Raw genomic sequence first — 26972 nt, 5'->3', positions numbered from 1 at the left:
AGACAAAACAGAAATATTATGAACTAGGGGAAAAAACACACAAAATCCTAGCATGGCAGCTTAAGACAGAGCAAACTAAGAAAATGGTATTGGCAACAAGGAAAAAAGACAAACAAATTACATATAATCCAAAAGAAATTAAGGAAAACTTCAGAGAATTCTATGAACAATTATACCGAACCGAAAACGAAGGGAAAGAAGGGAAAATAGATGAATTTTTGACTAAAATTGAACTACCAAAACTACAAATAGAGGAACAAAATAAATTAACAGAACCATTTGGAACAGTAGAAATACAAGAGATAATAAAAAATTTACCAAATAATAAGACACCAGGAGAGGATGGACTCCCAATAGAATTCTACAAAACATTTAAAGACCTAATAATACCGCCCCTCCTGGATGTAATCAACCAGATTGATGAGACACAAAACTTACCAGATTCATGTAAAACAGCAATAATTACAGTGATACTAAAACAAGGGAAAGATCCACTCTCACCAGCGTCATATAGACCAATATCTCTGCTAAACACAGATTATAAGATAATAGCTAAACTATTAGCGAACAGATTAGCAGAACAGGTACCGAAAATGGTAAATTTAGACCAAACTGGATTTATCAAAAAAAGACGCACAACAGACAATATTTGTAAATTTATTAACTTAATTCATGCAGTAGAAGGAAATAAAGCACCGGCAGTAGCAGTTGCTTTAGACGCAGAGAAGGCCTTCGACAGAGTAGAATGGAATTACTTGTTCAAAGTATTGCAAAAATTCAGTTTACCGGAGAAGTATATTAATTGGATTAAAGCATTATATAAGGGACCGTTAGCGAAAGTGACAGTAAATGGACATGTATCAAAGCAATTTAACTTAAGCAGGTCAACGCGGCAGGGATGCCCACTATCACCATTATTGTTTGCGCTAGCTATAGAACCACTAGCAGAATCGATAAGAAGAGATAATAATATAAAAGGAATAAAAATAAAAGACAGGGAATATAAAATCAGTCTGTTTGCGGATGATGTGATAGTGTACTTAACAGAACCAGAACTATCAATAAAAGAACTATATAAGAAATTGAAGGAATATGGAGAAGTGTCGGGATACAAGATAAACGTAAATAAAAGTGAAGCAATGCCTATGAATAACGCGGATTTCTCAAAATTTAAGGAGAAATCCCCATTCAGATGGCAAACGCAGGCAATAAGATACCTAGGTGTGCAAATAAACAAAAATCTAGGCCAATTATATAAACTCAATTACAATCCACTAATGAAAAAATTACAGGACGATTTAGAGCATTGGAAAGAGCTACCACTAACACTGATAGGAAGGATAAACTGTATTAAAATGAACATTTTTCCAAGGATACTATACTTATTTCAGGCATTGCCAATACAACTGACAGAAAAATTCTTCAAAGAGTTAAAGAAAATAATAAGGAGATTTTTATGGAGAGGGGGGAAACCGAGGATAGCACTAGATAAATTAACAGAATGGTATAAACAAGGAGGCTTACAATTGCCAAACTTCAAAAATTATTATAGAGCCGCACAATTAAGGTACCTATCAGATTTTTACCAAACAAGGGAAAAACCAGACTGGACGAGACTAGAATTAGATAAAATAGGGGAAAAGATACCTGAACACATATTATATAAATGGGACGAAAAATTGGTACAACATAGAACTTCTCCAGTATTACACCATCTCCTCAATATATGGAAGAAGATTCATGTAGAAAGAAATAAAATAAATTACCAAATACCAAAACTAATATTGACGCAAAATAAGCTACTCCCTTTTACAATAGACAACCTTGCCTTTAGAAAATGGGAAAAAAAAGGGATTAAAAGAATAGAAAATTGTTTTTCAGGAAGTAGATTCTTATCCTTTGAACAAATGAGAGATAAGTACAATATAACTGGAGATACAGCGCTGGCATATTACCAACTGAGATCCTACTTGAAAGATAAATTAGGAAGCAACTTGAGTTTACCAGAGGGAAGTAACCTTGAATATGTGATTACAGATACAATGTTAATCAAAAGATTTATAAAAAATATGTATATTAAACTGCAAGAAAAGGAAAATGAGGAAACAAATGGTAAAACTAAACAATGTAATGTTTGTGTTCAGGAAAGTTCTTTTTTCAATTTTCAGTGTCCAATCATTCATTTTTCACCTCCAAGTTCACTGGTAGCAGGCAATCTTCCACACTGTGCACAGAATGATCTTCACCAGACTCTGGAGCTTTAACTTAAGTTGATACTACTCAGGAAGGTCTTTATTGGTTTAGGAGAGATATTGTGGGGTGGGTGGGGGGGGCTGTCAGCCAGCAGGATAAGTGGGGCAGAGGTTGTCGGGCAATGGAGTGGGGGTTGTCAGGCAGCAGGTTGTCGTGCAGTTGGGCGGGAGTTGTTGGGCAGCAGGGTGGAGGTTGTTGGGCAGTGGAGCGGTGGCTATCGGGCAGCCGATTGTCGGTCAGCAGAGTAGGAGTTGTCGGACAGCGAGGCGGGGATTATCGGGCAGCAGGGTGAGCGTTGTTTGGCAGCGGGACAGGGGCTGTTGCACAGCCGGTTGCCAGTCAGCGGGGCAGGGTTTGTCGGGCAGCGGATCGGGGGCTGTTGGGCAGTGGGGTGGGGTTGTTGAGCAGTGGGGCAGGTGTTGTTGGGCAGCGGAGCGGGGACTATTGGGCAGCAAACGGGGGTTGTTGGGCTGTGGAGCGGTGGCTGTCGGGTAGCCGATTGTCGGACAGCGGGGCAAGGGTTGTTTGGCAGCAGGTTGGGGACTGTGGGAAGAGGGTTGTCGAACAGAGGAGCATGGGTTGTAGAGCAGCAGGTTGTCGGGCAGCCGGGCAGGGGGTTATCGGGCAGCGTGGCGTCGGCTGGGGTTGTCGGTCAGAAGGGCGGTGCTGTGCTGCATATCCCACCCCTTTTGCCCTGGGAAGCTGGCACGCTCTATAGAAGGTACATGTGCCTTTACACACGGGTTTTGCGCATGAAGACCCTTGTGTCAACACTCCGGGAATACCGCGGCTTTGCATTATAAACGGGGCTTATTAACTGCCACAGAGAACCTTCTACTCTAAAGGGGTCGCCAGGCTCTCACATACCCCTGCAGTGAACGCGGAAAGGGACAACGGCCACAGCACAAGAGGCACAGTCAACAGTGATCAAAGCCGAGGCGGCCGACACCATCACAGCGCCATCGGCGGCGGGAGGCCAGGGCGGCAGCGCCATCGGCGGCGGGAGGCCAGGGCGGCAGCGCCATCGGCGGCGGGAGGCCAGGGCGGCAGCGCCATCGGCGGCGGGAGGCCAGGGCGGCAGCGCCATCGGCGGCGGGAGGCCAGGGCGGCAGCGCCATCGGCGGCGGGAGGCCAGGGCGGCAGCGCCATCGGCGGCGGGAGGCCAGGGCGGCAGCGCCATCGGCGGCGGGAGGCCAGGGCGGCAGCGCCAGCGCCATCGGCAGCGGGAGGTGATAAAGGCCAAGAGTTGCCCGTGTCCGTTTGAAGGCGGGGGTTGAGATGGCGGCTGCACTGGAAGACGGCGAGGTTTTGGACTCGGACTCGGAGATGACAACGGGCGCCGAGCCGCAGGTACCGGGGCCAACGTGACGTCCCTACTGGGCTCTGGGAGCGCCGGCTGCAGGGGTTCCCTTCGGTTGTGGCCTATGCCACAAGGCCCAAGGGATGTGAGGGGAGCCCAGCTGGGTTCAGTCCGGCTGCTAAATGCCGGGAGCCATCCATCTCCTCCTCAAATGCATGCTATCCTTGTCGGGCATTGTGATCAACGATATGTCCAGAATCAGGATTTATTGTCATGAACAAGTCCCACAATTCGGTGTTTTGCGGCAGTGTCGTGGTGCAATCATTCATATAAATCACTTTTACAACAATAAATGCTAAAAAAAAACAATAATAGTGCATGGAAAAGAAGGCAGTGTCTCTGTGGTTCACTGACCATTCAGGAATCTGATGGCGGCGGGGAAGAAGCTGTCCTTGTGCTCATCTCAAGGGTCCTGTACCTTTTCCCCAATGGTAGCAGAGTCAAGAGGGCATGGCCTGTATGGTGGGGGCCTTTGAGGATAAAGCCTCGTGCAGATGTCCTCGACGGAGGACAGGCTGAGTTAACAACCCTCTGGAGTTCACTCTTGTCCTGAGAGTTGACACCTCCGTACCAGCCAGCGATGCAACCGGCCAGAATGCGCTCCACAGTACACCTGTAGAAGTTTACCAGAGTCTTCTGAATCTCCTCACACCTCACAAAGTATAGCCGCTGGTGAGCCTTCTTTGTGATCGCATCAACGTGGAGGCTCCAGGACAGATCCTCTGAGATGTTGACCCCCAGGAATTTGAAGTTCTTGACCCTCTCCACTACTGAGTGCTCAGTGAGGACTGGGCCGTGTTCCCCTGACTTCCTCCTGAAGTCCACAATCGTTTCCTTGGTTTTGGTAACATCGAGCACAAGATTATTGGCATGACACCACTCAATGAGCTGATCTATCCTGTACGCTTCCTCATTGCCGTTTGTGATTCTGCCAACACTGTGGTCTCATCAGCAAATTTGTAGATAGCATTGGAATTGTGCCTGGCCATACACATGGGTGTATAATGAGTAGAGCAGTGGGTTAAGCACGCATCCTTGTGTTGATGATCAATGACGAGGAGATGTTGTTTCCAATTCATACTGAAAGAGAAAGTCAAGGATCCAGGTGCAGAGGCCCAGAGTTTGTAGCTTCCTCACCAGAACTGAGTTGTTGGTGTTGAATGGCGTTGAAGGCTGAGCTGTGGTCGATAAAGAGCAGTCGTATGAATGAGTTGCTGTTTTTGAGGTGATCCAGAGCTGAGTGGAGAGTCAGCGATATTGTGTCTGCTGTGGAGTGATTGTGAGGATAGGTGAATTTCAGTGGGTCCAGTCTTTTGCTTAGGTATGTGTTAATTCTGTTTGAATCCTACAAACAACATTTTGCATTGACAAGATTATTGACATCTCTAATTAAAAACAATTGAGATATGTGGATGTGCCCATGGTAATCCAGCCCTCGAATTCTTCGTGCATCATCCCTTCACTGCCTATTTCCTTGCTTTGCCTCAGGGTGACTTTTCAACCCTCTATGAACTATGATTATTAACTAAATCTACAGCCTGCAGCTGACGTGGACTTTTTTACCCCCTCCATAAATCTTCGTCCGCGAAGCCAAGCCAAAGAAATCTACATTTAATATTTTGACTGTTTCACCATTGATTGTCAGTTGTCAAGACTCCAAAATTGTGGAGGTTAGTTCAGGGAAATGCGTGTATCTTTTAAGACTCTAAAAAGAATGTCTCTTTGGTTAAGCTTGTGATTGGCTTGATCCTGGTGTTAAATTCTACTTGATAACAATTATGATAGCCACCTTAGTTCAATTTGTAATGCAAGTCATTCTTGCTGAAGTTGCACAATTCAAATTCAGCTGCAAGTTGTATCTTTCAGTTCTAAGACCAGATAAAAGCTTTAATGTAATTCAAACAGGTTAGACAATTGAAGGGATAATTAGATTTTCAACTTCAGGTTTATTAACACCTGATTGTTAATATACTACATATACTACCACATAAAGAGCAGTTCTTTGGACCATAGTGCACATATACACACAATACATTTCTCACAAATTCAGCACATAACCACATACATGCAGAATACAACAAAGTAAATATGTATAAATAATTTTAATTGATAAGAACTCCAAGGTTGCAAGAAACTGTTCATCAATCTCACAGCCTGCAGGAAGAAGCTATTTTTCTGTCTGGCAGTCCTTTTTGGTTTTCTTTGGCTTGGCTTCGCAGACGAAGATTTATGGAGGGGGGTAAATGTCCACGTCAGCTGCAGACTCGTTTGTGGCTGACAAGTCCGATGCGGGACAGGCAGACATGGTTGCAGGGGAAAATTGGTTGGTTGGGGTTGGGTTTTTCCTCCTTTGTCTTTTGTCAGTGAGGTGGGCTCTGCGGTCTTCTTCAAAGGAGGTTGCTGCCCGCCGAACTGTGAGGCGCCAAGATGTACTGTTTGAGGCGATATCAGCCCACTGGCGGTGGTCAATGTGGCAGGCACCAAGAGATTTCTTTAGGCAGTCCTTGTACCTTTTAATGCTCCTGTAACTCATCAAAGATACTCTGTGATGAATTCAATGATTCCTTGAGTCCAATTTAAACAATGGTCCCAGTTAATATTGTTAAAAGGGGAAAGGGAGCCATAACTGATCGTCTTGGCCATTTTAATGATCCTCTGTATTGACTTTTGGTCTGATTATTTAAGGCTACCATAATATACAGTGATACAGCCAGATAGGACACTTTCACTTGTGCCTCTGTAAAATGTTGTCAAGATGGGGCCATTAAATGTATACTTCCTCCTAAGGAAGTATAGGCACTGCTGTAGGAGGTATTGTGGGTCCCGGATAGGTCGTCTGTAATATGCACACCAAGAAACTTTGTGCTTTCAACTCTTTCCACAACATTGGCTCCTGAAGGGTAGTGGAAAGAGGTCATCCTCATCCTCCTGAAGTTCACAATCACCTCGTTTGATTTGTCCATATTGAGACTTGGGTTGTTGCTCTCACACCCTCTGACAAGCCTCTCAACCCCCTCTCAGTCAGTCCTCATCATTGTTGCCTATTGTGTCATCCATAAATATCTTGGAGATTGTTGCATTTTTCAAATAAATAAAGATGAAATCATAATTTTAAACATGGAAATTGATTATTCAGCACGGTTATCCAGCATGTTTGACTTAGTGGTTAGTGCAACGCCATTACAGCGCCAGTGATCAGGACCGGGGTTCAAACCTCGCACTGCCTGTAAGGAGTTTGTATGTTCTCCCCATGACTATGGGGGTTTTCCCTGGGAGCTGCAGTTTCCTCCCACTGATCGAAATGTTGTAGGTTAACAGGGTGTAAATTGGCTGGTATGGACTCGTGGGCTGAATGGCCTGTTACCATGTTGTATGTCTAAATTTAAAAGAAAGCAAGCAAAGAAAAACATTCTTTTATAGAAATTTGTGGATTCCTTATGTTAAACCTACAGTTTGGTGAATAAAATGTTAGTCAATTTTGGAGAAAAAAAGTTAAGATATGAGGTGGCAGAGAGAGAAATGGGCAATAAAAGATAAAATTATGTAAAAGCAAATGAGAGCTCCCACGACTTTAATGCTTCAAAAAATGTCATTAAACTGTTTTGAGATGTCCATTCTTACTAATTGTATTATGCTTCATTTTCAAAGAACCAGCAACCTACTCTTCCCAACTTTTTTCCAACGCCGTTTACTGTGCAGAATGATTTTCAACCTCGCCCATCTTCATTTGATTTGAGCAGTTGCTACCGAATCACAGCATCCGACGACTCAAGTGAAGACAGTGAACAAGACTCAGATGAAGAAGAAAGACCCTTGTGGAGGAGAAAACGGCAGAAATGTTCACACAGTGGAAATGGTGGACCTCTGAAACCAGCTTTCGGTATGGTTGGAGATGGTTTTGCAGCTTTTGGCAATTCTGCCAAACCAGCAGGTCGCAAAGTTAACAATATTTGGAGTTGTGTACTGCAGGAGCAGAATCAAGATGCTGTGGCAACGGAGCTGGGAATTCTGGGAATGGAAGGAAACATTGACATGAATTCTCGGCAGTCTGAAACTTACAATTACATACAAGCAAAGAAAATTATGGAAAAACAACGTCAGGAGGAGGAAGAAAAGAAATTGTCTGAATTAGAAAAAGAATTAGATGAATATTTTCAGGATGGAAAGAAAAGTAAAAACCAGCAAGTATGTAACCAAGGCAACCTGAAACGAAAAAGGCCTGTTAAAGAGAGGCTGGGTGAAAGTCTGGAAATGGATTACAAAGGAAAATGTGATATTACTGAAGATGATACCCCAGATAAGATTTCTGATGAAATAGCTCACAGGTGAGTTGGTCCTCCATGCTGTTTGAAATACCGTTCGTCTCTATGGTATTAGCGTTGACTCTTAACACTCCTGCTCAGTGTGCTTTGTCTTTAGGGTGTGTCCATTGCAAACAAAAGTTATCAAACTATTTTATTACAGTTAATTTTCCTTTATTGTCTTTTGACAAACAAATCTATTAATACCAGAACTTTGCTTGCAGCTTCCAAGTGAAGTGGCCTATTAAAATGTCATCGGACTTTTTTTCTTTTCTGGACAATACTGGAATTATGTGTGGCAAATGTACTACAGTTGAAAGAGGGACTCTTCTGGAGACCTGGAACCCTGTACTCCTGAGGTTGGCATCATTTGAATGAGACGTGGAACTGAACCACAGTCTCAAACCTCAAGATTCTGTGGTACCGGGCAAGATTGGAGCAATTATCCCTTGCATCTTGAACTCTCTATACAGTGCCCTCCATAATAAATGGGACAGACTTTTTTCCTTCTGTGTGCCTCAGTTTTAAATTTATAATCAAACAATTCATTAAAGTGCTTTTTATATATATATATATATATATATATATATAGTTCTCCCATTTCAGGCCACCAAAATGTTTGGAACATTTGGCTTCACAAATGTTTGTGAGGACTCAGGTATGTTTAATTGCTTCATTGGTGCAGGTATAAGAGAGTTAGGTTTATTTCTAAGCTTTTGATTGTCTTTGGAGTCTAGTTGCCATTTTTCAACATGAGGGCCAGATTTGTGCCAATGAAACTCAAAGAAGCCATGGTGAGGCTGAAAAACAAGAATAAATCAATAAGAAACTTAACCCAAACCTTAGGGTGACCTAAATCAACTGTTTGGAACATCATTAAGAAGAAAGAACGTACTGGCAAGCTCAGTAATCGCAAAGGATCTGGTAGGACAAGGAAAATCCCCAGACACCTATCCGACAAATCAGGAACAATCTTCAGGAGGCAGGTGTGGATGTGTTAATAACTACTGTCTGCAGAAGACTTCATGACCAGAGGCTACACTGCAAGATTCAAACTGCTTGTTAGCTACAGAAACAGGATGGCCAGATTACAGTTTCCCAAGAAGTATTTTAAAGAATCTGCAGAATTCTGGAAAAAAGGTCTTGTGGACAAATGAGACCAAGATGAACCTGTTTCAGAGTGTTGGCAAGAGCAAAATATGGAGGTGTAAAGGAACTGCTCAAGATCCAAAGCATACCACCTCATCTGTGAAACATGGTAGTGAGGGTGTTATGGCCTGGGCATGTATAGCTGCCACAGGTACTGGAACACTTCCTTGATGATGTAACAGTTGATGGCAGTAGCAAAATGAATTCTGATGTGTATAGAAGCACCTCATCTGCTCAAGTTTGAGCAAATGCCTCTAAACTCATTGGACGATGCTTCATCTAAGACAATGATACTGCAAAAGTAACAAAGATATTTTTCAAAGCTACAAACAGGAACATTTTTGAATGGCCAAGTCAGTCACCTGATCTAAATCCAATTGAGCATGCCTTCCATATGCTGAAGAGAAATTTGAAGGGAACAACCCCCCCACCCCCTGAAACAAGCAGGAGGTGAAGATGGCAGAGAACGCAGAGCCTAGTGATATCTAAGTATCACAGACTTCAAGCAGTCATTGCATGCAAGGGATAGGCAACAAAGTACTAAGCATGACAACATTAATATACAGGGTCAAACCAAAATGTAGACAAATAATCTTGAATAAAACTTGGAATGTGCACTTTAATCACATATGAATTGTTTGATTACAAATTTAAAACTGTGGAGCAAATAAAGGAAAAATAACATGTATTTTACTGTATGGATAGAAAGAGAGAAAGTCCAGGATTGAAGAGATCATTGTTCTACTTTTGCACAGTGCCATGGACCCACAAACTCAGGTTTTTTTTAAAGCAGTTATGTTGTTTTGAATCACAACTTGCTGTGTTATGACTTGTGCCACATAACAGTAACCACACTCCAAAACAACAAGATTTTTTTTTGGGGTGTCTTAAGGACATGCAAGTTTCACTTTTTTCTTCTTTCTAAAATGCACACAAGGAGAATTGTTTTTCATAGATATTGTGAGGAAGGTGAGGCAACTTAAATTCAAGTTGAAGACTTGTCCATTAGATTGTTCACAACAAATTTGCCTAAAGCTTAATGCAAGAAAACCAGATTGCATCTGTTTGGTAACCTGTTCATGTTCCAAATAAGAAGGCTGGCTGGTCCGTCAAAACTGCTCGTCAGTAATCATCCAGTTTGCTGTTGCAAAATACTGCAGATCATCAAAAGTGAATTATACATTTAATTTATTAGGTTACTGGTAAAGTTGTCATTAGCTGGTAGAGGGAACGAGCTCCCACTGCTACACAAATGCTCTTCATTGCGTGCATCTCAACTGACAAGCAATCCAACTCCTGGTCTATATGCCCAGCGGAGCTGGCAAGAGAAGGGGCAAAGGTGGGGCACTGGTGCCTTGAAACCAGTGGCTCCAGGCAGACGGGGATCATTAACCACGGATGGTAACTCATCTTGGAGAGGGAAAACTGATCAAACCTCTGCTGCCTTGTGGCTATACCCGCTTGTGGGAAAAGCTTTGGGAGTAAACCCCAAGGGAAAATCTGGAGTCATAGTCCCAGCATCGGCACGAAAACTCCTGCGATTCTACTGACACCAAACTATCGACTTTCGTCGATTAGTATGGAGAGGGGGTCCCCACTGCGTGGGCAACAGATGGATCTCCATATCAATTCTGCCCTGGCCTGGGCCCTGGAGAGGCTGCTCCAGCAGTACCCATGCTCGACTACGATCGACGGAGGCAAAAAAATCAGAAAAGAAGTCTATTCAGAGACCCAGAGTGATCATTATAGCTCCACATCCAGCTGTCCGCTCTCCATCCCACCTGCTGGTCCTGAATCCCCAAAGTTGTCAGTGCCTACAGCCTGGTGGGAAACCTGCTTTCCATCAAGCCATTTAGTTGTTGCTGAAATTAACAATTCATGGTGTAAGCGGTAACATATTGGAAAGGATTGGCTGACTCTCAGAAAACCAGCAATAGGTAATTTTTTTTTCTGGTTGGCAGGGTGTAACAGTCTGGTATATGAACTGAGCTAGAGCCTCCACATTCTACAATTTATATCTGAAGTCATTGAAGGTAAAAAAAATTTGCTGATAGCACACAAATGGATAGAAATTTAAACAGTGAAGTAGACACAAAGAGGCTACAAAGAGATATACCTCTGTTGAATGAGTGGACAAAGATCAGTATACAGAAAAACCCCTATGGAGATTGGTAGACCTGGATAAGTGAATTTTCCAGATGCTTGAGACTTGATCTTAAAATACATAACTAATACACCTGCATTAAAAATAAACAGTTTAAAAGACAAAAAAAAACTGTAATTAGACTTCACTTACATGAATTTTATTTTCAGTCACATTCTTTGAAAGCATTTAACTGTTGTTGCATCTGCAGGTTCCTCCCCCTCCATGGAACTGCCCAAAAGACTAACAGTAACATTATGGATAATTAACACCCCTTCCCCAATTTGCAGATAAAGCTCTTACTAAGCAGGAATCAGGAGACACCTTTAGAGAGTCAGCCCCCAACAGTGAGTGACATCAACCAGCTCTTCATCCTGGGTGACACCATTTTGTTCAAACACAATATTATTCAAACAGCTGCTATGAGCAAAGGACAGCCAAGGCACCTTGCTGGCAGAATATTTGCTCCCATCTTCACCAAAGGTTTATGTGTTACTTCAGGGAACATTTACTTTTACAATTTTAAACTTGTATATTTTTAGGTATTTATTCTTAGTTATTTTAATTTATTTATTTTCTTCGATTTTATTTTTTGCTGGTTACTTGAGGTTGGTTGTTGGTTGCTTGAATTCCAGGGGTTTTACTTATAATGTAAGAAAGCGTAAGTTGTCCATTTTGGAAAGAGCCAAAAAAAGTTGTGAGAGATTGAGATGCAGGAGAATCTGGGTGACATCATGCACTAAATTACAAAAAACTGGTGTTAACAGTAGAGATAGGTTGCAAGATTTGGATCATATGTTGAATAAAAAACACCAACAAATATAGGTTGCAAATAATATGTTTATTAAAGGACTACTCAACTACAAGTACAAATAGTAAATATATTAGTAAAGCTACTAACACACTAATAAAAGTACAAATGTACCAATAATATACTGATGGTCTGGAACTCCACACAAATTAAGACTGGTCTTAGGAGTTCAAAAATGCTTGGCACCAGTTGTGATCTGATCCAAGTAGAAGTTTGATGGGCTGATATAAAGCCTACACTTTGTCCTAATCTCTACAGAGATTTGTCAGTCACATGGCAAAACTAACTAGCTAGGAAAAGATTATTTATAACAATATGCACCTAACAAGTTGTTCAGTTCCTAAATTAAATTTCGTATCTTCTATGTGTTTCAAGGCCTCCAGATGCATTGGTAATTTTCTCAAACAGACCTTTATTTTTCAGGCAAGCTGTTAAGTTTCTTTTTAATAGACCTGTTCTCAATGCTCGAGTTCTGTAAAGAAACAAATCAATTACAATTGCTTTCAACCATTTAATTACATTAGTACACACATTCACCAAGTAATTCTGCACCCAGATCATATTCCTCCATACCCCTCCCATCGATGTACCTGTCCAAATTTTTCTAAAATGTCAAAATTGAGTGAGCAGCTCATGCTACGCTCCCACCACTTTACCTGAAGAAATTTCCCCCTAATGTTCCCCCTGAACTTCTCTTTCACTCTTAACACATCTCTAGTTTTTATCTCACCTAACTTCAGTGGAAAAAGCCTGTTAGCATTCATTCCATCTATAGCCATCATAATTTTGTATACTTCTACCAAATCTCCCCTCATTCTTAAACCCTAACCTGTTTAACCTTTCCCTGTTACTCAATTCTTCTAGTCCTGCCAACATACTTGTACACAAATCTCCTCTACCGTCTTTCAATCTTATTGAAACTCTTCCTGTACTTAAATGACCAAAACTGCACACAATACTCTAAATTTGACCTCATCGGTGTCTTATAAAACTTCACCATAACTCCTATATTCAATACTTAGAATAATGAAGGAATGTGCCAAAAGCTCTTTTTATGACCCTATCTTCCCATGATGTCACTTTCAGGGAATTGTGTATCTCTATTCCTAGATCCCTCTGGTGTAGTGTACTCCTCAGTGCTTGACCTTGGTTTGTCTTTCCAAAGTTCAACACCTCATATTTGACTACATTAAATTCCATGCCATTTTGAAGCCCATTTTTCCAGCTGGTCAAGATCCCTCTGCAAAATTTGAAAGCCTTCCTCACTGTCCACAATACCTTCAATCTTTGTGTCATCTGCAAACTTGCTGATCCGATTTACCACATTATCATCCAGATCATTGATGTACATGACAAACAACAATAGACCAAGGACTGATCCCTGAGGCACACCACTAGCCACAGTCTTTCAGTCAGAGATAATCATCCTCTACCACTCTAGTTTTATTCCTACGAAGCCAATGTTTAATTTACGAAGCCAATGTTTAATCCAATTTACAACCTCACCATGAACACCAAGTGACTGAACCTTCCTGACTAACCTTCCATGCAGGATCTTGTCAAAGGCCTTGTTAAAGTCCATGTAGACAACATCCATGGCCTTTCCTGGTAACCTCCTCGAAAAACTGCAAGATTGGTTAAACACTATCTACCATGCACAAAGCCATGTTGACTATCCCTAATCAGTCCTGTCTTTCTATATACTTGTACATCTCATCTCTTAGAACACCTTCCAATAACTTGCTTACTACTGATGTCAGGCTTGCTGGCCTACAAGTTCCTGGATTATTATTAGAGCAGATTCTATACAACGGAGTAATACAAGCTACTCTCAAATCTTCTGGCACCTCACTCATGGCTAAGAAAATGTTAAATATTTCTGCCAGTGCCCCTGCAATTTCTACACTAGCCTCCCTTAAGATCTGAAGGAATACCTTGTCAGGCCTTGGGGATTTATCCACCTTTATTTGCACCTTCTCTTTAATCTGTATAGGTTCCATTACTTCATTGCTTATTTGCGTCACTTCCATAGACTTTATGCCAGTTTCCAGAGTAAATACAGATGCAACAAAAATAAATTAAGATCTCTCCCATCTCTTGTTCCATGCATAGCCGACTACTCTGATCTTCAAGAGAACCAATTTTGTTCCTTACTATCCTTTTGCTCTTAATATACCTGCAGACATCCTTCACATCGTCTGCCAAAGAAACCTTGTGCATTTTAGTCGTTGCGATTTATTTCTTAATTTTTTCCTCAATAGCTCCTTGTTGCTTATACCTGCTATACACTTCTCTTCACCATTTTGAAAAATGTAGACATGCAATACAGAAACAGGCCCTATTGCCCACAAGCCCATGTTGCCCAATTACACCCAAATGACAGACAAATCTATGTTTTGAGCAGTGGGAAGAAACCCACACAGACATGGGGAGAATGTACAAACTCCTTACAGACAGCATGGAATTCGAACTCTGGACCCAATCAGTGGCGCTGTAACAGCATTCCACTAACTGTACCTCTGTTATCCCTTGAAAACCAAGGTTTCCTATGTCTGTTAACTGTCTTTAATCCTGACAGGAAAATGTTACCTTTGAAGGGCTCCTACTTCCGAGCACATCCTTGCCAGAAAACAACCTGTTCCAATCCATGCTTTCTAGATCCTTTCTCGTTTCCTCAGTATTGGCCATTCTCCAATTTAGAATCTCAATTCTGTCACCTGTCCTGTCTCATTCCCCAATAGGAGATCCAGTATTGCACCCTCTTGTTGGTACCTCTCTTTATTGATTTAGAAAACATTTCTGAACACATTTGACTAAGTCATCCAGCCTTTTTACAGCATGGAAGTCCCATTCAATGTATGGAAATTTAAAGGCTTTGTTTCCTGCCTGCCTGCTGTCGCTCTGCAGATTTGCTCCTTCAATTCTCCCTGAATAGTGGATGCCCTCAGAACATATAGATGCCACTCTTACCCATCTGCCACCAAGTTTCACTATTGGCCACAATTCCACATGCCAGTTCATGCTCTAACCTCATTGCCTTTCCTACAATACTCCTTGCCTTGAATACTCCTTACTTGCCTCAGAACTTTATTTCCACTACACACAACCCTTTATTCCTGTCTTTGTATGAAGTCTTAAAACAATCTTATTCCACTCCACATCACTATCTGCTCTGGCACTCTGGTTCCTATATCCCTGCAAATAAATTCCCAACCCCCCACCCACTTCACCAAACCCCAGAGCAGCACAATCAAACTTTCCTCCCAGGATATTAGTCCCTCTCCAGTTCAGATGTAAATCATCCAGCCAGTAGAGGTCCCACCTTTCCTGGAAGAGAACTTGAAGATCCATAAATCTGAAGCCATTCTGCTCCACCTGTTTAGCCAGGTATTAAATTGCATTAACCTATTTTAAACATAACTAGCATGTGGCATGGGTAGCAATCCTGAGATTATAACCTTGGAGGTTCTGTCCATTAACTTAGTGCCCAACTCTCTGAACTCTCATCGCCCTTCCTACCCGCATCAATGGTTCTTGCATGGACCATGACATCTGGCTGCTCACCCTCCCTCTAGAGAATGCAGTGAACTCTATCTGAGACATCCCAAACGTTGGGACCTAGGAGGCAACATACCATCCAGGATTCTCAATCACTTGCTTATCTGTTCCCAAAACCATCAAATCCCCTTTCACTGCAGCTCACTGCTTCTCCTCTGTTCCCTTCATAGCCTCCATGCTAGAGATCTGACCACCATGGCTTCTCCCTGATAAGTTATCATCCCCACCCCACCCAAACAGTATCCAAAATGCTATGCGTATTATTGAGGGCTAACAGCCATATGCATACCCTGCCTGTTCCTTTTCCCTCTCCTGACTGTCACCCAACTACTTTTCTCCTTGTAACTCCTGTCTGTCAGACACTGAGCCTTTGGAATCGGAATGATCCAGTTCCTCCTGGTCCAGATCCCTAACACTCTGTAAGGAGGAGCAGTTGGATGCATTTCTCACAGATGAAGTCGCCTGATTATTCACATAGTGTAAGAGGAACATATCCCAGCCCTGACTGACATTTCCACAGTCTATGAAATACAAAAAAGAACCCCACCCTTACTTGTGTCTTCTTGTTGAATCCATTTGTTGCTCTCTAGGGCTGTTGTACCGTAACTTCTGCTCACCAAAGTCTCTAAGTCTCATTCTTACAGAGGTCACTCCACAAGATCATCTTCCTTTTATTGGCTACAGCTAATTAGCCAATGAAGGAAATGAACAAGCACCTACCTTTCCTGGTGCTTTTTAAACACTCCTGCTCTCGTTCAAAATCCCACTCTCTCAGCTCCCGTTGGGAAGTTAACAAACACCACGTCTTCCTGGTGCTTTTTAAACATTCCTGCCCTTATTCAAAGTTCCCAAAATACTAAACTAACAACTACAATAGTAGATTTTAAGTGGAGAGCTTGGATGGGGAAATCTTGCATCTGCTGAAGTTTGGAATGGAGAGGACTGATTGAAATATTCAAGTTTAACAAAATCGATGTGGAGAGGGCATTTGCTCCTTTTTTTAAAAAAATATCTTTATTGAGCATCAAAAACAACTTTGCACACATTATACAGATATACATTGTGCTCCTATTTTCTTGTTTTTACACACACAAACGTTCAACGCACCCTCAGATATTTGGCCGTGTCCCCCATTTTCCTGACCACCATGGCACTTTTGTTGACCGTCTCAGTGGTATATTACTGACTGTTCTGGTACAACCATTTCACAATTAGTCCCTTTTACTCTGAAAGCACTTGTAATTCAGAGAAATAATTCATAAAGGGTTGCCATTTATGGACCTATTTTCCAGTGGACCCTCTTAATGTGTATTTGATTTTCTACAGTTTAATAAAGAAACTGATATCCTTTATCCATTGTTTAATATAAGGACCCCTATCAGACTTCCAGTGTAATTGGACTAATAGTGATATAAATGCTATTGCATCTTTCTGAGGGAATTTTGGGGGTGTTGAGATTCCAAACAGGATTGTAAATTGATTTTTTAGTATTTTGGATAGTGTACTGAAGACTCCATCCCAGAACCCTTGTATTTTGGGGCACTGATAAAACATATGACTTAGGTGGCAAGGGGAGCCATTACACTTATTGCATTTGTCCTCTACTTCAGGATAAATGGCAGATGGTCTGGATTTAGAAAAGTGAAACTTGTGCAGCACCTTGAACTGAATATGTTGGACATTTGCTCTTGTGAAAATTGACATGGGGTCATTGCTTTTTCTAAAAAAAAATGCGTATCCCTTTAAGGCAGAGATTAAAAGACATTTTTTTTCCTTTTGAATCTTTGTAAAGCTCTACTAAAATTTTGAATTCAATTTTCAGGCTTCGAGAACCAAAAACTGCCCTCATTCATCGGGTTGTGAAAGCTATCGGGAAGAAGAAAGCAATAGAACTCTTGATGGAAACAGCTGAGATTGAAAAGAATGGAGGACTCATGATTGTTGTATGTAATGGGTTTTTTTCCATAATGATCCATCAATGACAACTTGATTCAATGATAACGGAATAACGTGTCAAGTCTTGGTCTCAACTATTCAATTAGCCATTCTTACTTGAGTGAACGATGGGAGTGTTATATTTGGCTTCTGTGGTTTTGTGTTTGGAAGAAAGAAAGGTGCATATGTTTCCCTTGCAATGCTGTTGATTTTGTTTGTGTTGCCATTGTACAAGAGAATTGTTATTCCAGAAAGATCAATAGAGAGAAGGAAGTGTAGCACTTAAGATTAAGCAATTGCTATTGATAGATTTTGCCCAATTTTCTAAAAATTGAAGAATTTGATTATGATGGGAGCAAATGGTCTTGCGAATTAATGGTAAATCGGGAGAGATGCAGCTAAAAGAAAAGATATAGTTCCTCCTTGAACATTGTTCCAAAATAGTATTTTTTTCTATGCAGGATGGAAGTCGCAGAAGAACGCCTGGCGGAGTTTACCTTCAGTTGTTGAAAAATACCCCAAGTATCACTCAAGACCAGCTAAAGGTTAGAGTTTAAATATTTTTCAGTGAGAAATTTAAGAATTAAACTGTCCTTAAATTTTTCTTACAACATATAACTTTTTGTTGAATAGAAATATTGGGATAGTTGTAAATGACAATCCTTTGACCTTTATTTTCTTCCCAGCAGGCGCGCACACAGTCACTACTTGATGTACGTTTTGTGATGGGTGCTTTATGTACAATCTTGGCAGGGCAACAGTGAGAATGCCATATACTTTGCTTCCTGTCATTCCTAACCACTTAAGCTCATAATCTTTATATGGGAGTAACTGCTGGAGGTATATCAGTAGAATTAGACTACTCAGATAGATGATAACTCAGTGTTAAGAATGGTCTCTTGAGGCTACACGGGATCTCTGAAACCACAAGAATCATGTTGCAGCCTGTTATCCTTCTGTTTAAATCTCCTTCTCCAGCCCTCTTGTGTCCTTCCTCTGCCATCACAAGTTTCCTCTGTTCCTGAACTAAATTACATTTAATGTTAGAATGAAAATGCCTCCTCTTGTTTTCAATTTACAGGAAATATTTTATGAGGAAAATCAGAGAGAATATAGCTCTAAAAAAGCAGCAAAGAAAAGGAGACGTCACATAATTGGAAAAAAGATGAAGCAGGCAATTAAGGAACTGAATTTGCAAGTGGATGATGATACCTCACGAGAAACTTTTGCGAGTGAGACAAATGACGCCTTGGCCTCTGTAGAAGATACAGAAGAAATTCAGATGGAGAAGTCAACATTAGATCCAGAAGATGCAATTGAACTTGACAACAGTAACGATCTGCAAATTTTTTGAAAACATCTGAAAACACTCATATTGTTACTGAACAAATGTAATCAATATTCCTGTAATGCTGGTCTCATTGAAATTTCTGTTTGAAATATGTATTTTTAAAGCACCCCTTTATAGTTTCATTTTTGATTCTTCATGGTGGTGATTATCAACTTATGAGTTAGCGTTTTCACTGTTTGAATCTAATAATATTGTTAAAAGATATGGCATAAAGTAACACATATTAGTATCAGAAGGTTACAACAGTTTACTTTCCACCAATATTCTATAAATTTGATGATGTGTATCATAGCTTTCGACCATTTGAAGTGCAACAAGGACTGCTAAATGACAACAATCTCAGTACGAAGACTAAACAATTCTAAACAATAAAAATCGTTTCCAATAATAAAGTATAATCTTCAATTAATATACAGGGGCTGGCTGGCCTATGAACAAGCTTGCTTATGTATAGAAATCCTCCCATTCACTACAAAAGTATTTTTCAGTCCTGTAATAACAAAATGTTTAATGGTAATGATGAAACTGTATAAATTCTATCAGTTTAATTAAGGGTAGTATTTTAGTGATTATTCAATAAAATTAAAGAATTCGAGCAAGTGTATGATATGGGTAGCAGTAGAAAACAATTTCTGACCTACAGAGAAATTGATTTATGGGAAATTATCAGGAATGGAACCCTTATCACTTCTCGGCCTATTTGGCTAAGATCAAGTGTAGGAATGGAATCCTTGCATAACCCAGGGACTACAAACAATCTACAGCAGATCAAAAGATTATCATGGGTTCATTGTTTTTGGATTACTAAATTACTAGACTAGCCCCTTTCGCACTTGCAAGTTATCCCAGAAATTAACTGCCAATTAGTCTTTAAAGTGTCTAGTATGAAATAAAATCAGCTTAATGCCAGCGCCAGATGATGTTATCTCATGCTGGGGATTGAAGGCCTGGATCCCTAGTACAATCCCTAGTCTCTGCAAATGCCAGTATTGCAATCAAGCAAGTGTGAAGCTGGTAATTGAATTGTGGGATTGAAATGACCCAAGTTTTTGCGTGAGTGCAAGAACATGAAGGAAGAAAAGATTAAAATGAAGTTATAAACTTTGCTGTGGAAAAGTTGCAGTGGGAGAGAGAGAGAGAAAATAAATAGGAATAGCAGAGAACTTTTAAACAGCGTTGGAAAATTGGTAGCGCTATAGCACACAAAGCACTCGGGAAAAAGCAATGGTGTACCTGACTTTCCAGAATGCCATGTGGCAGAGAAACTCCTGTATGAATGCTCCATGCATGCAGCCAGGCATACAGCCCTTTCTCTGCCACATGGAATTCTGGGATGGCAGGTCCAGCATCACTTTCCCGCGGTGTTTATAATTTGTACGTGATGGTCCTGCCAACTTTCCCACACTGTTTAAATTGTACGCAATAGCGCTACCAACTTTCCCACGCTGTTTAAAAATTGCCAGTTGTTGCTATTGCTAGCACTTTCCCACAGTCCTTAATAAAGGTTTATATAGGTCGGCACAACAGGGTCTGAAGGGCTCATGATGTGGTGTACATAAAGTTTAATTAAATTGTAATTAGGCATGAATAATTTTGTTCAAATATAAGATCATATATTGATCAGGATTTAGGCTAAGTCCACCATTGCTCGATGTGTCATGATGTCTCCAGTAAAAGGTAGAACAGTCCTTACCCCAGGGATGGGTCCTTGCAAGAGTGAAAGCGTTCAGTGTCCCAGTTAGGAGCGGTCAAGTGTCCCATCGTGGGACACTGACCGACTAATTTAGTGGGATGCAAGTGTTAGAGGGGCTTATAATTCACAATCCACATGTAAAGTTTTTTTTTAAAAAACCCTTTCACCTCAAAGGAAGTTACACCTGAAGAAAAAGTTGTCTCATGTTCCACTCAAAACATCCATTCTGACTGACTGGCAACCTGGTCAATGTTATCATGACTTTCCTTCTGAATATGCTTCTGTCTTTCATGGTTGAAGACACAACGTGCTCCTTTCCATTTGGCCCCAGGCCAGGCACATCCCTATCAATTGACAACAGCAAGGATAAAATGGTAAAAAGCATTGGCACAGGGGATGTGAGTGCAAAATGGTCTTTACCATTCAGGCTAAGCAATGCATGTGAATGCAGAAATGTGTGCAATTAATTAATAGTTCTATTTCAGATGGGAAGAAATAATACTGTTGTAGCGTGGAGGCTCAGCAGTAATTGATGCGGCCTCACAACTCCACAAATCCTCTTTGGGCCCTGAATTCAAGAACTACTTGTGCAAAGTTTACACATTCTCTTTGTAAAAGTGAATTTTCTTGGTGGCTCCAGTTTTCTTCCACATCCTAAAGATGCACAGATACATTGGGAGGTCCCTGCAAACGATGATCTCAAGAATCAATAGCTAGTTTATGGCTTGCGTGAGAACATTGCAGGAATAGAGGGCGTGGTGTTAGGTCTGCTTTGTTCATGAATGAGTGAGTCAAACACCAGACTGAGTCGAAATCAAGGTTCTTTGTTCTTTATTGCCGGATTGTAACACTTGCAACTAACAGTGTTAGTTGGAGAAGGCGCATTCTGCCGTTATCAGCAAGTGGTGTTTTTTATATACCTTAGGATACGTACTTAGTAAATTATCATACCATGACATTGTCCAATGAATAAACTGTTGCTGTCCTGCACATCAATTTGTCATCCCCACTCTTATCTTGAGAGTACAAGGTCACAACTGCATCTTGTTACGGCCCAGCACTGGGTGACTCCCTCTACATTCCCAGCTCATGATGTTTTTACCTAACAATGGGTACATGGACTGTGGAGATTGCTATTCTGGGAGTCTGCATGGACTGAATTACAGAATCATAAGAATGAATTTTTCCCACAGTTCAGAGTTTAGAAACCACTGTTGTAGACCAAAAATGAGAAGACAGAAACTGAAAGAATAAGATGGTCTTTATAGATAATGGTTCCAAGAAGAATGGTTCAAACAGTAATAGTTAATGGTGACTGTCATACAATACAAGCTTGTAAAAGGTGTTACCGTATTTATGGTATTTGGATTGATATATTAAAGACTGAGAGATGGACAAGCAATGTGTATACAGAGATGACAGCAATTGCTAAATTGGTTAAGTCACAGGCTATTCCTGTTGCCAAGCAAGCATCATAAAGGCATTTGAATTGACTCATAATGGTATGAAATTTATTCCTGTGGCAACAGGTTATTTGGATATTCCGTGAACTGGTTTGACATAGGGCTCTTATGAAACGGGATCATTCGTAAACTTAGAACTTGAAGACTTCAGTGCACAGTCTCTGCACGCAACCATCATGAACAGTTCAAAGGTCGATGCAGCAACCAACACCAAAATGTGAGGAAAGTAATTGAACTTCTCAAATTATAACATTCATTGAATGTTTGTTACTTGTATTTTCTTTAAATGTAAAAAAAATTACATTGGTCTGCATTAAATTTCTAGATTTTATTGCAATTTTTCCATCAAATTATTAATATTGCCAAGAGGATAGTAAGCCAAAGGGCTGTGGTTACTCAGTGGTTCTGTATTTCCACTCTGCTCTCTGACAATCAAACAAATTGGAATGCTTCTGAATCTCATGAATCCAAATTTTGTGCAAAAATGTATAAGATCTTATTGAATGCACCAAATTAATATCTATTGACTATCCTCCCCACACTCCCTGCTATTTATCTAACTGGATACAAAATCATTGGTTAGGTTCGTCCTCGTGGGCATATTGAATGGAAAGTGCAGAATAATGGTTTTAATACATCATGAGACTGAAGAAGTCAAGTACCAGGTTGAGACAGGGAAAATCACACAAAAAAAAAGCCCAATATCTGTTTATCTTTATACTCCATGCAACAATTTTGGTACCTTCCAGTTTCTATGTTTCAAAGCCATTTGATGTGAAGTTCTTAAGAAATACCAACTAATTTAGATTTAACTGAATTGTTACGCAGTGACAAGTGGAAAAGGGCAAAGATCGGTTCAAGGACCTCAGCAATTTGATCTATAATCGAATAATCAACAAGGAGATTCGATAGTTTTTAATGATAATGGGAAAGTTAACAAGGAAAATGTAAAACATGATTAGCGATTCAGCTAGGCTAAGCTGCATGAGTAGTAAATTATAACTATTTTAAAATTACAGTGGCTAGAAATCCAAAATAAACAGTAAATGCTGGAAACGGTCACCAGGTCAGGGAACATCTGTGAAAAGAAATGGGCTAATGTTTCAGGTTGAGGACACTTCATCAGAAGAGATTTGGAGGAAATGGTCTTTTATCAGACATTTCTTCACTCAGAGGCTGGTGATTTTTTTCGTCATTCTCGTCCAATGGGCTGTGAAGGTTCGTAAGATAGATATTCAAGACTGAGATGAATGGAATCAAGAGAAGTGGGATTTCTATGGGAAGACAGAGTTGAGGTCAATTGGGCTGTGCTGTGGTACAGTTAGTGAGTTTTGCCAGAGATCAAGAGTTCAATTCTGATCTCTGGGCCTGTGTGAAGATTGCTTGTCTCTCTATGGATTTACTCCAGGTGCTCTGCCTAACTCCCACATCCCAAGGATGCATTGGTTGGTAACTAAATGGCCTTAAGTGCACTTAAGTGTACAGGGTTTTAAATTTAGACATGTGGCAATAGTAGCAGGCCCTTCCAGCCCACAAGCACAATTACACCCAATTAACCTACAACCCTGTTATGTTTTTGAACGATGGGAGGAAACCAGAGCCCCCCAGGGAAAACCCACGCGCAGACAGGGAGAATGTACAAACTCCTTACAGACAGCACAGGATTTGAACCCAAGTCCCGATCACTGGTGCTGTAACAACATTGTTCTAACCACTACGCTCACTCTGCTGCCCATGTGCAACAAAATTCTTACTTGCTGCAGCCAAACAGATACTTATGAAGAAAAACTTCACAACTAATTTAATTCAAAAATAGAATGAATAAATAACTAGTGGCAGTAATCATCATGGGAAAATTGTAACTTGCAATAGTGCAAACAGTCCTTTTGTGTTGGAGCAGACCCCTTTCACACCGCCAACCCTCCTAGAAAGCGGGTAAACTTACCAGGCATGCAGTACCCTGTAAGCCATGCACACTGGACCATGATTTACCTGATTCATCTGGATCTCTTGGATCTAAGGGGAGGCCCCACCTCCAGCAGAGACATATTACATACTTACAGGGCAGTGAAATAATAGTGAGAATAAAGAACGTACGTGCTCAATGTATGAAAGACTATGGGAAAATCTACCGCAGTAGGCTTTAGACTGTTCAAACTTAGGACAAACCCACAGACTCGCTTGTCATTATTACCTCAATGTGCTGGCTCCAGGAAAGATCTTCTGAAAACCTAGAAAATTGAAGGTTCTGACTCTCTCCACTTCTTTTTCATCCATGCAGACAGATAAATGTAACTTTATCTGGAATAATCTATACATGCATAAATCAATAAAGGTATAGGTTGTGAAACTATATTGGTTGGCAACAGTACTATACTCCCTAATGAGATTTGATACTTCTCCGGTTTTAAAAATATGTATATCAACACCAAGGCAATGAATAAACTCAATTCTCAAAAAGGTGGAATTTAGGAGAAAAGTACATAGAAAAACCTACAACCAAGGTAACAAATTAGAATTTGATTTATTCAATAATATAGCTCTGAAGATTAGTTAGTGAAAAATAAAGGTAAATTACCAAGAAATTAATTGGTTATAGAAATGAAACATTATATCCTTTAAATATTGATCTTCAAATTAGTCATGTTTTAAGCAAAATTTGAGATGATTTTTCTTTTTACAATTCTTTTTGCAGTTGTGGTTATGCTCATAATCCAATTTTCTCAGGCCTTCATCCTTGTATTCCAAGATGCTATGTAATGCCATGGAAACAGGACATGAAAAACAGGAGACTCATTTTATTGGTATGTTTCACTGCAAACCATATTTTACAACTGAAAGTCTAAAGGGAGGTTGAAATAACAGCACAGCCTGATTGGCATTAGTTGGCAAACTTGTAAATAAGCTAGCGTTGTGCTTTTACGTGAGCCACCATCATTGGTTGTATGGGTTGTAGTTACAGTGAACTTTCTGATTTGGTCTCATAGAACGCCAAATCTGTTTACCATTGGCGGTATTTTGAAGATTTTAAAATGAAGATTACAGAAGGAAGAAGAAAAGTTAAAAGGCTCGCTGGAGTGAGTTCAAGAAAATATAGATAGGTGCCTACGGAACAAATAAAGTTGAATTTCAAAAAAAACAACGGGTGAAGCTAACCCTCTAACAGTAAAGCTGCTGAGGAGCACTTCGAGAGAGTGAGCAGAGCAATGGTGCGGATAGGAACTACAACATGGATCTGTATTATTGGAGTAATGAATAAGTTCTGCAGAATTCTGCACTTTTCATTAAGAAAGGCGACCTGAAAGATTATCTTATGAGATTGTTATGGATACAGAACAAAATCATCTCAGAATACTTTAAATTAATCTGCCTGAGTAGAATTAGGAATCATGGATTTTAAAGTAATGAACAATAATTTTAGAATTTTTTTTTCCCAACAGAAACAAACCTCCATAATAAAAAGGAGTCATAAAAGGGAATCATGGAGTCATGTCAGAGAGAACTACATGACCTACGGGGTGGGAGAAGATTCAGGTGTTGTGCTATCATTTCCTTGGAATAAAGATAGGCCCAAACATCCTAATAATTAGTATTTCTCATCATTGTGAATTTTGTCTTCAAGAAGGATCAAAAGTTAGGTTTCTGTTTCCGGTTATTTTGGAGGGACTTGTTGTTCTACCCACATACTGTACTTACTGTTTGGTTCGCAATAACAATCTGAGCAAAACGAAAACGTTCCCAATGGAAAGACCCACCAGCAGCCGTCCAAATGGACAGAAGAAATGTTTTTTTTTCTTTTTGCTCGACATTCCCTCAGATGAATTTGTTTTCTAAAAAAAAATGAGAAGTTTGCTCCTTAATAAAGTCTACAAACTTCTCATCTTGAAGTAAAGTCGAATTGAACTGCCACTGCTGAGCTCCGGGAATAACATCAGAAAATTTAAAAGAGAGTTTCAAGGGCGCATGATCGACAACAGCAATTGCATCATATTCATAGTCCATTACCAAGGGGACCAGACAAGGATCAATAAAGAAAAAGTCAATCCTAGTAGAATATTTCAGTTATACATCATTGTCTTGGGTAAACTTGTACCGCTCATTTTGTTCGTTTTAGATTGGTCACAGTATTTGAGCTACCGAAAGAAAATAGACACACACACTGAGAGCAGTTCAGTTTATACAAATGTTTATTACAAATTCAAAAGCTGATTTCAAACTACAATATGCTAGCCCTTCCCAACTATACATATCAACGCCTGGACTGGTCCAAACTGCCAAAGCGAGGTAACAACTGCACACTTGTAGTAGGTTGTCAGGGTGCCGGTAGCAGCTTCTCCACCTCCCTCGACCGGGACGTTAGCTGGACTCTAGAAGTTCTTCTTCTTGCTGAGAGATTTTGCCACCTCTCGGAGAGTCTCCAACTTCAGCAGTGGGACCATGGCTTATATTACCCAAAAGTTGTTTATCTCTTTGAACAAATGATTTCATTATCTTCAAGGTCTTCTGACAGTCTGCGACCCAACAAAAGAAAACTGCATCTCTGGGCCTCATGGTGGAACTTAGATAATGTCTACTGATTCATATGCATCCCTGGGCCTCATAGTGTAAATTAGATTATGTCTGCTGATTCTAAAAAACAAGCAGGTTCTCAGCCTTGCAGAAGCAAAGGTTGCAAAGGTAAAAAAAAACACAGTTTAAATCTTCCATTACAATTATCCTCTGTTCCATCAGGAAAAAAATAAATGATTGAATGGAATGACTTCATTTATGTTCAAAGAGTTTAACTTAGAATTTATTTTGTGAGTTTGCAAATGCTGAATTTTGAAGTTCAAGTTTAAGGTGCTATGAGAAAGGTGGTTTTGTAAACAGTCCGGCTAGCCATCTCATTCATAGTACACCAAAGAAAACCACAGTGTAGAAGTGCAGATTACATGGAGATCATTTTGTACAGAGCA

General features: G+C 40.4%; 1 protein-coding gene across 2 annotated transcripts in view; it reads left to right on the top strand.

The window, feature by feature from the left end:
* The first annotated feature begins 3402 nt into the window (after positions 1 to 3402).
* Positions 3403 to 26972, top strand: part of phax (phosphorylated adaptor for RNA export) — a 37926-nt gene continuing 14356 nt past the window's right edge. Inside the window, exons 1-7 of one of the 2 annotated variants that reach the window (XM_069893094.1) lie at positions 3403 to 3603; positions 7262 to 7938; positions 17398 to 17518; positions 17972 to 18055; positions 18592 to 22234; positions 24713 to 24821; positions 25458 to 25607. In XM_069893094.1, the coding sequence (XP_069749195.1) occupies positions 3532 to 3603; positions 7262 to 7938; positions 17398 to 17518; positions 17972 to 18055; positions 18592 to 18864 (1227 nt within the window). In that variant the 5' untranslated portion in view covers positions 3403 to 3531 and the 3' untranslated portion in view covers positions 18865 to 22234; positions 24713 to 24821; positions 25458 to 25607. Of the gene's footprint in view, positions 3604 to 7261; positions 7939 to 17397; positions 17519 to 17971; positions 18056 to 18591; positions 22235 to 24712; positions 24822 to 25457; positions 25608 to 26972 lie in introns of those variants that run through there. The other variant, XM_069893089.1, reaches the window with a different exon arrangement.

The sequence above is a fragment of the Narcine bancroftii genome, chromosome 1 (genome assembly GCF_036971445.1).
Source record: "Narcine bancroftii isolate sNarBan1 chromosome 1, sNarBan1.hap1, whole genome shotgun sequence".
NCBI lineage: Eukaryota > Metazoa > Chordata > Chondrichthyes > Torpediniformes > Narcinidae > Narcine > Narcine bancroftii.
This window is presented reverse-complemented; position numbering and strand designations above follow the sequence as displayed.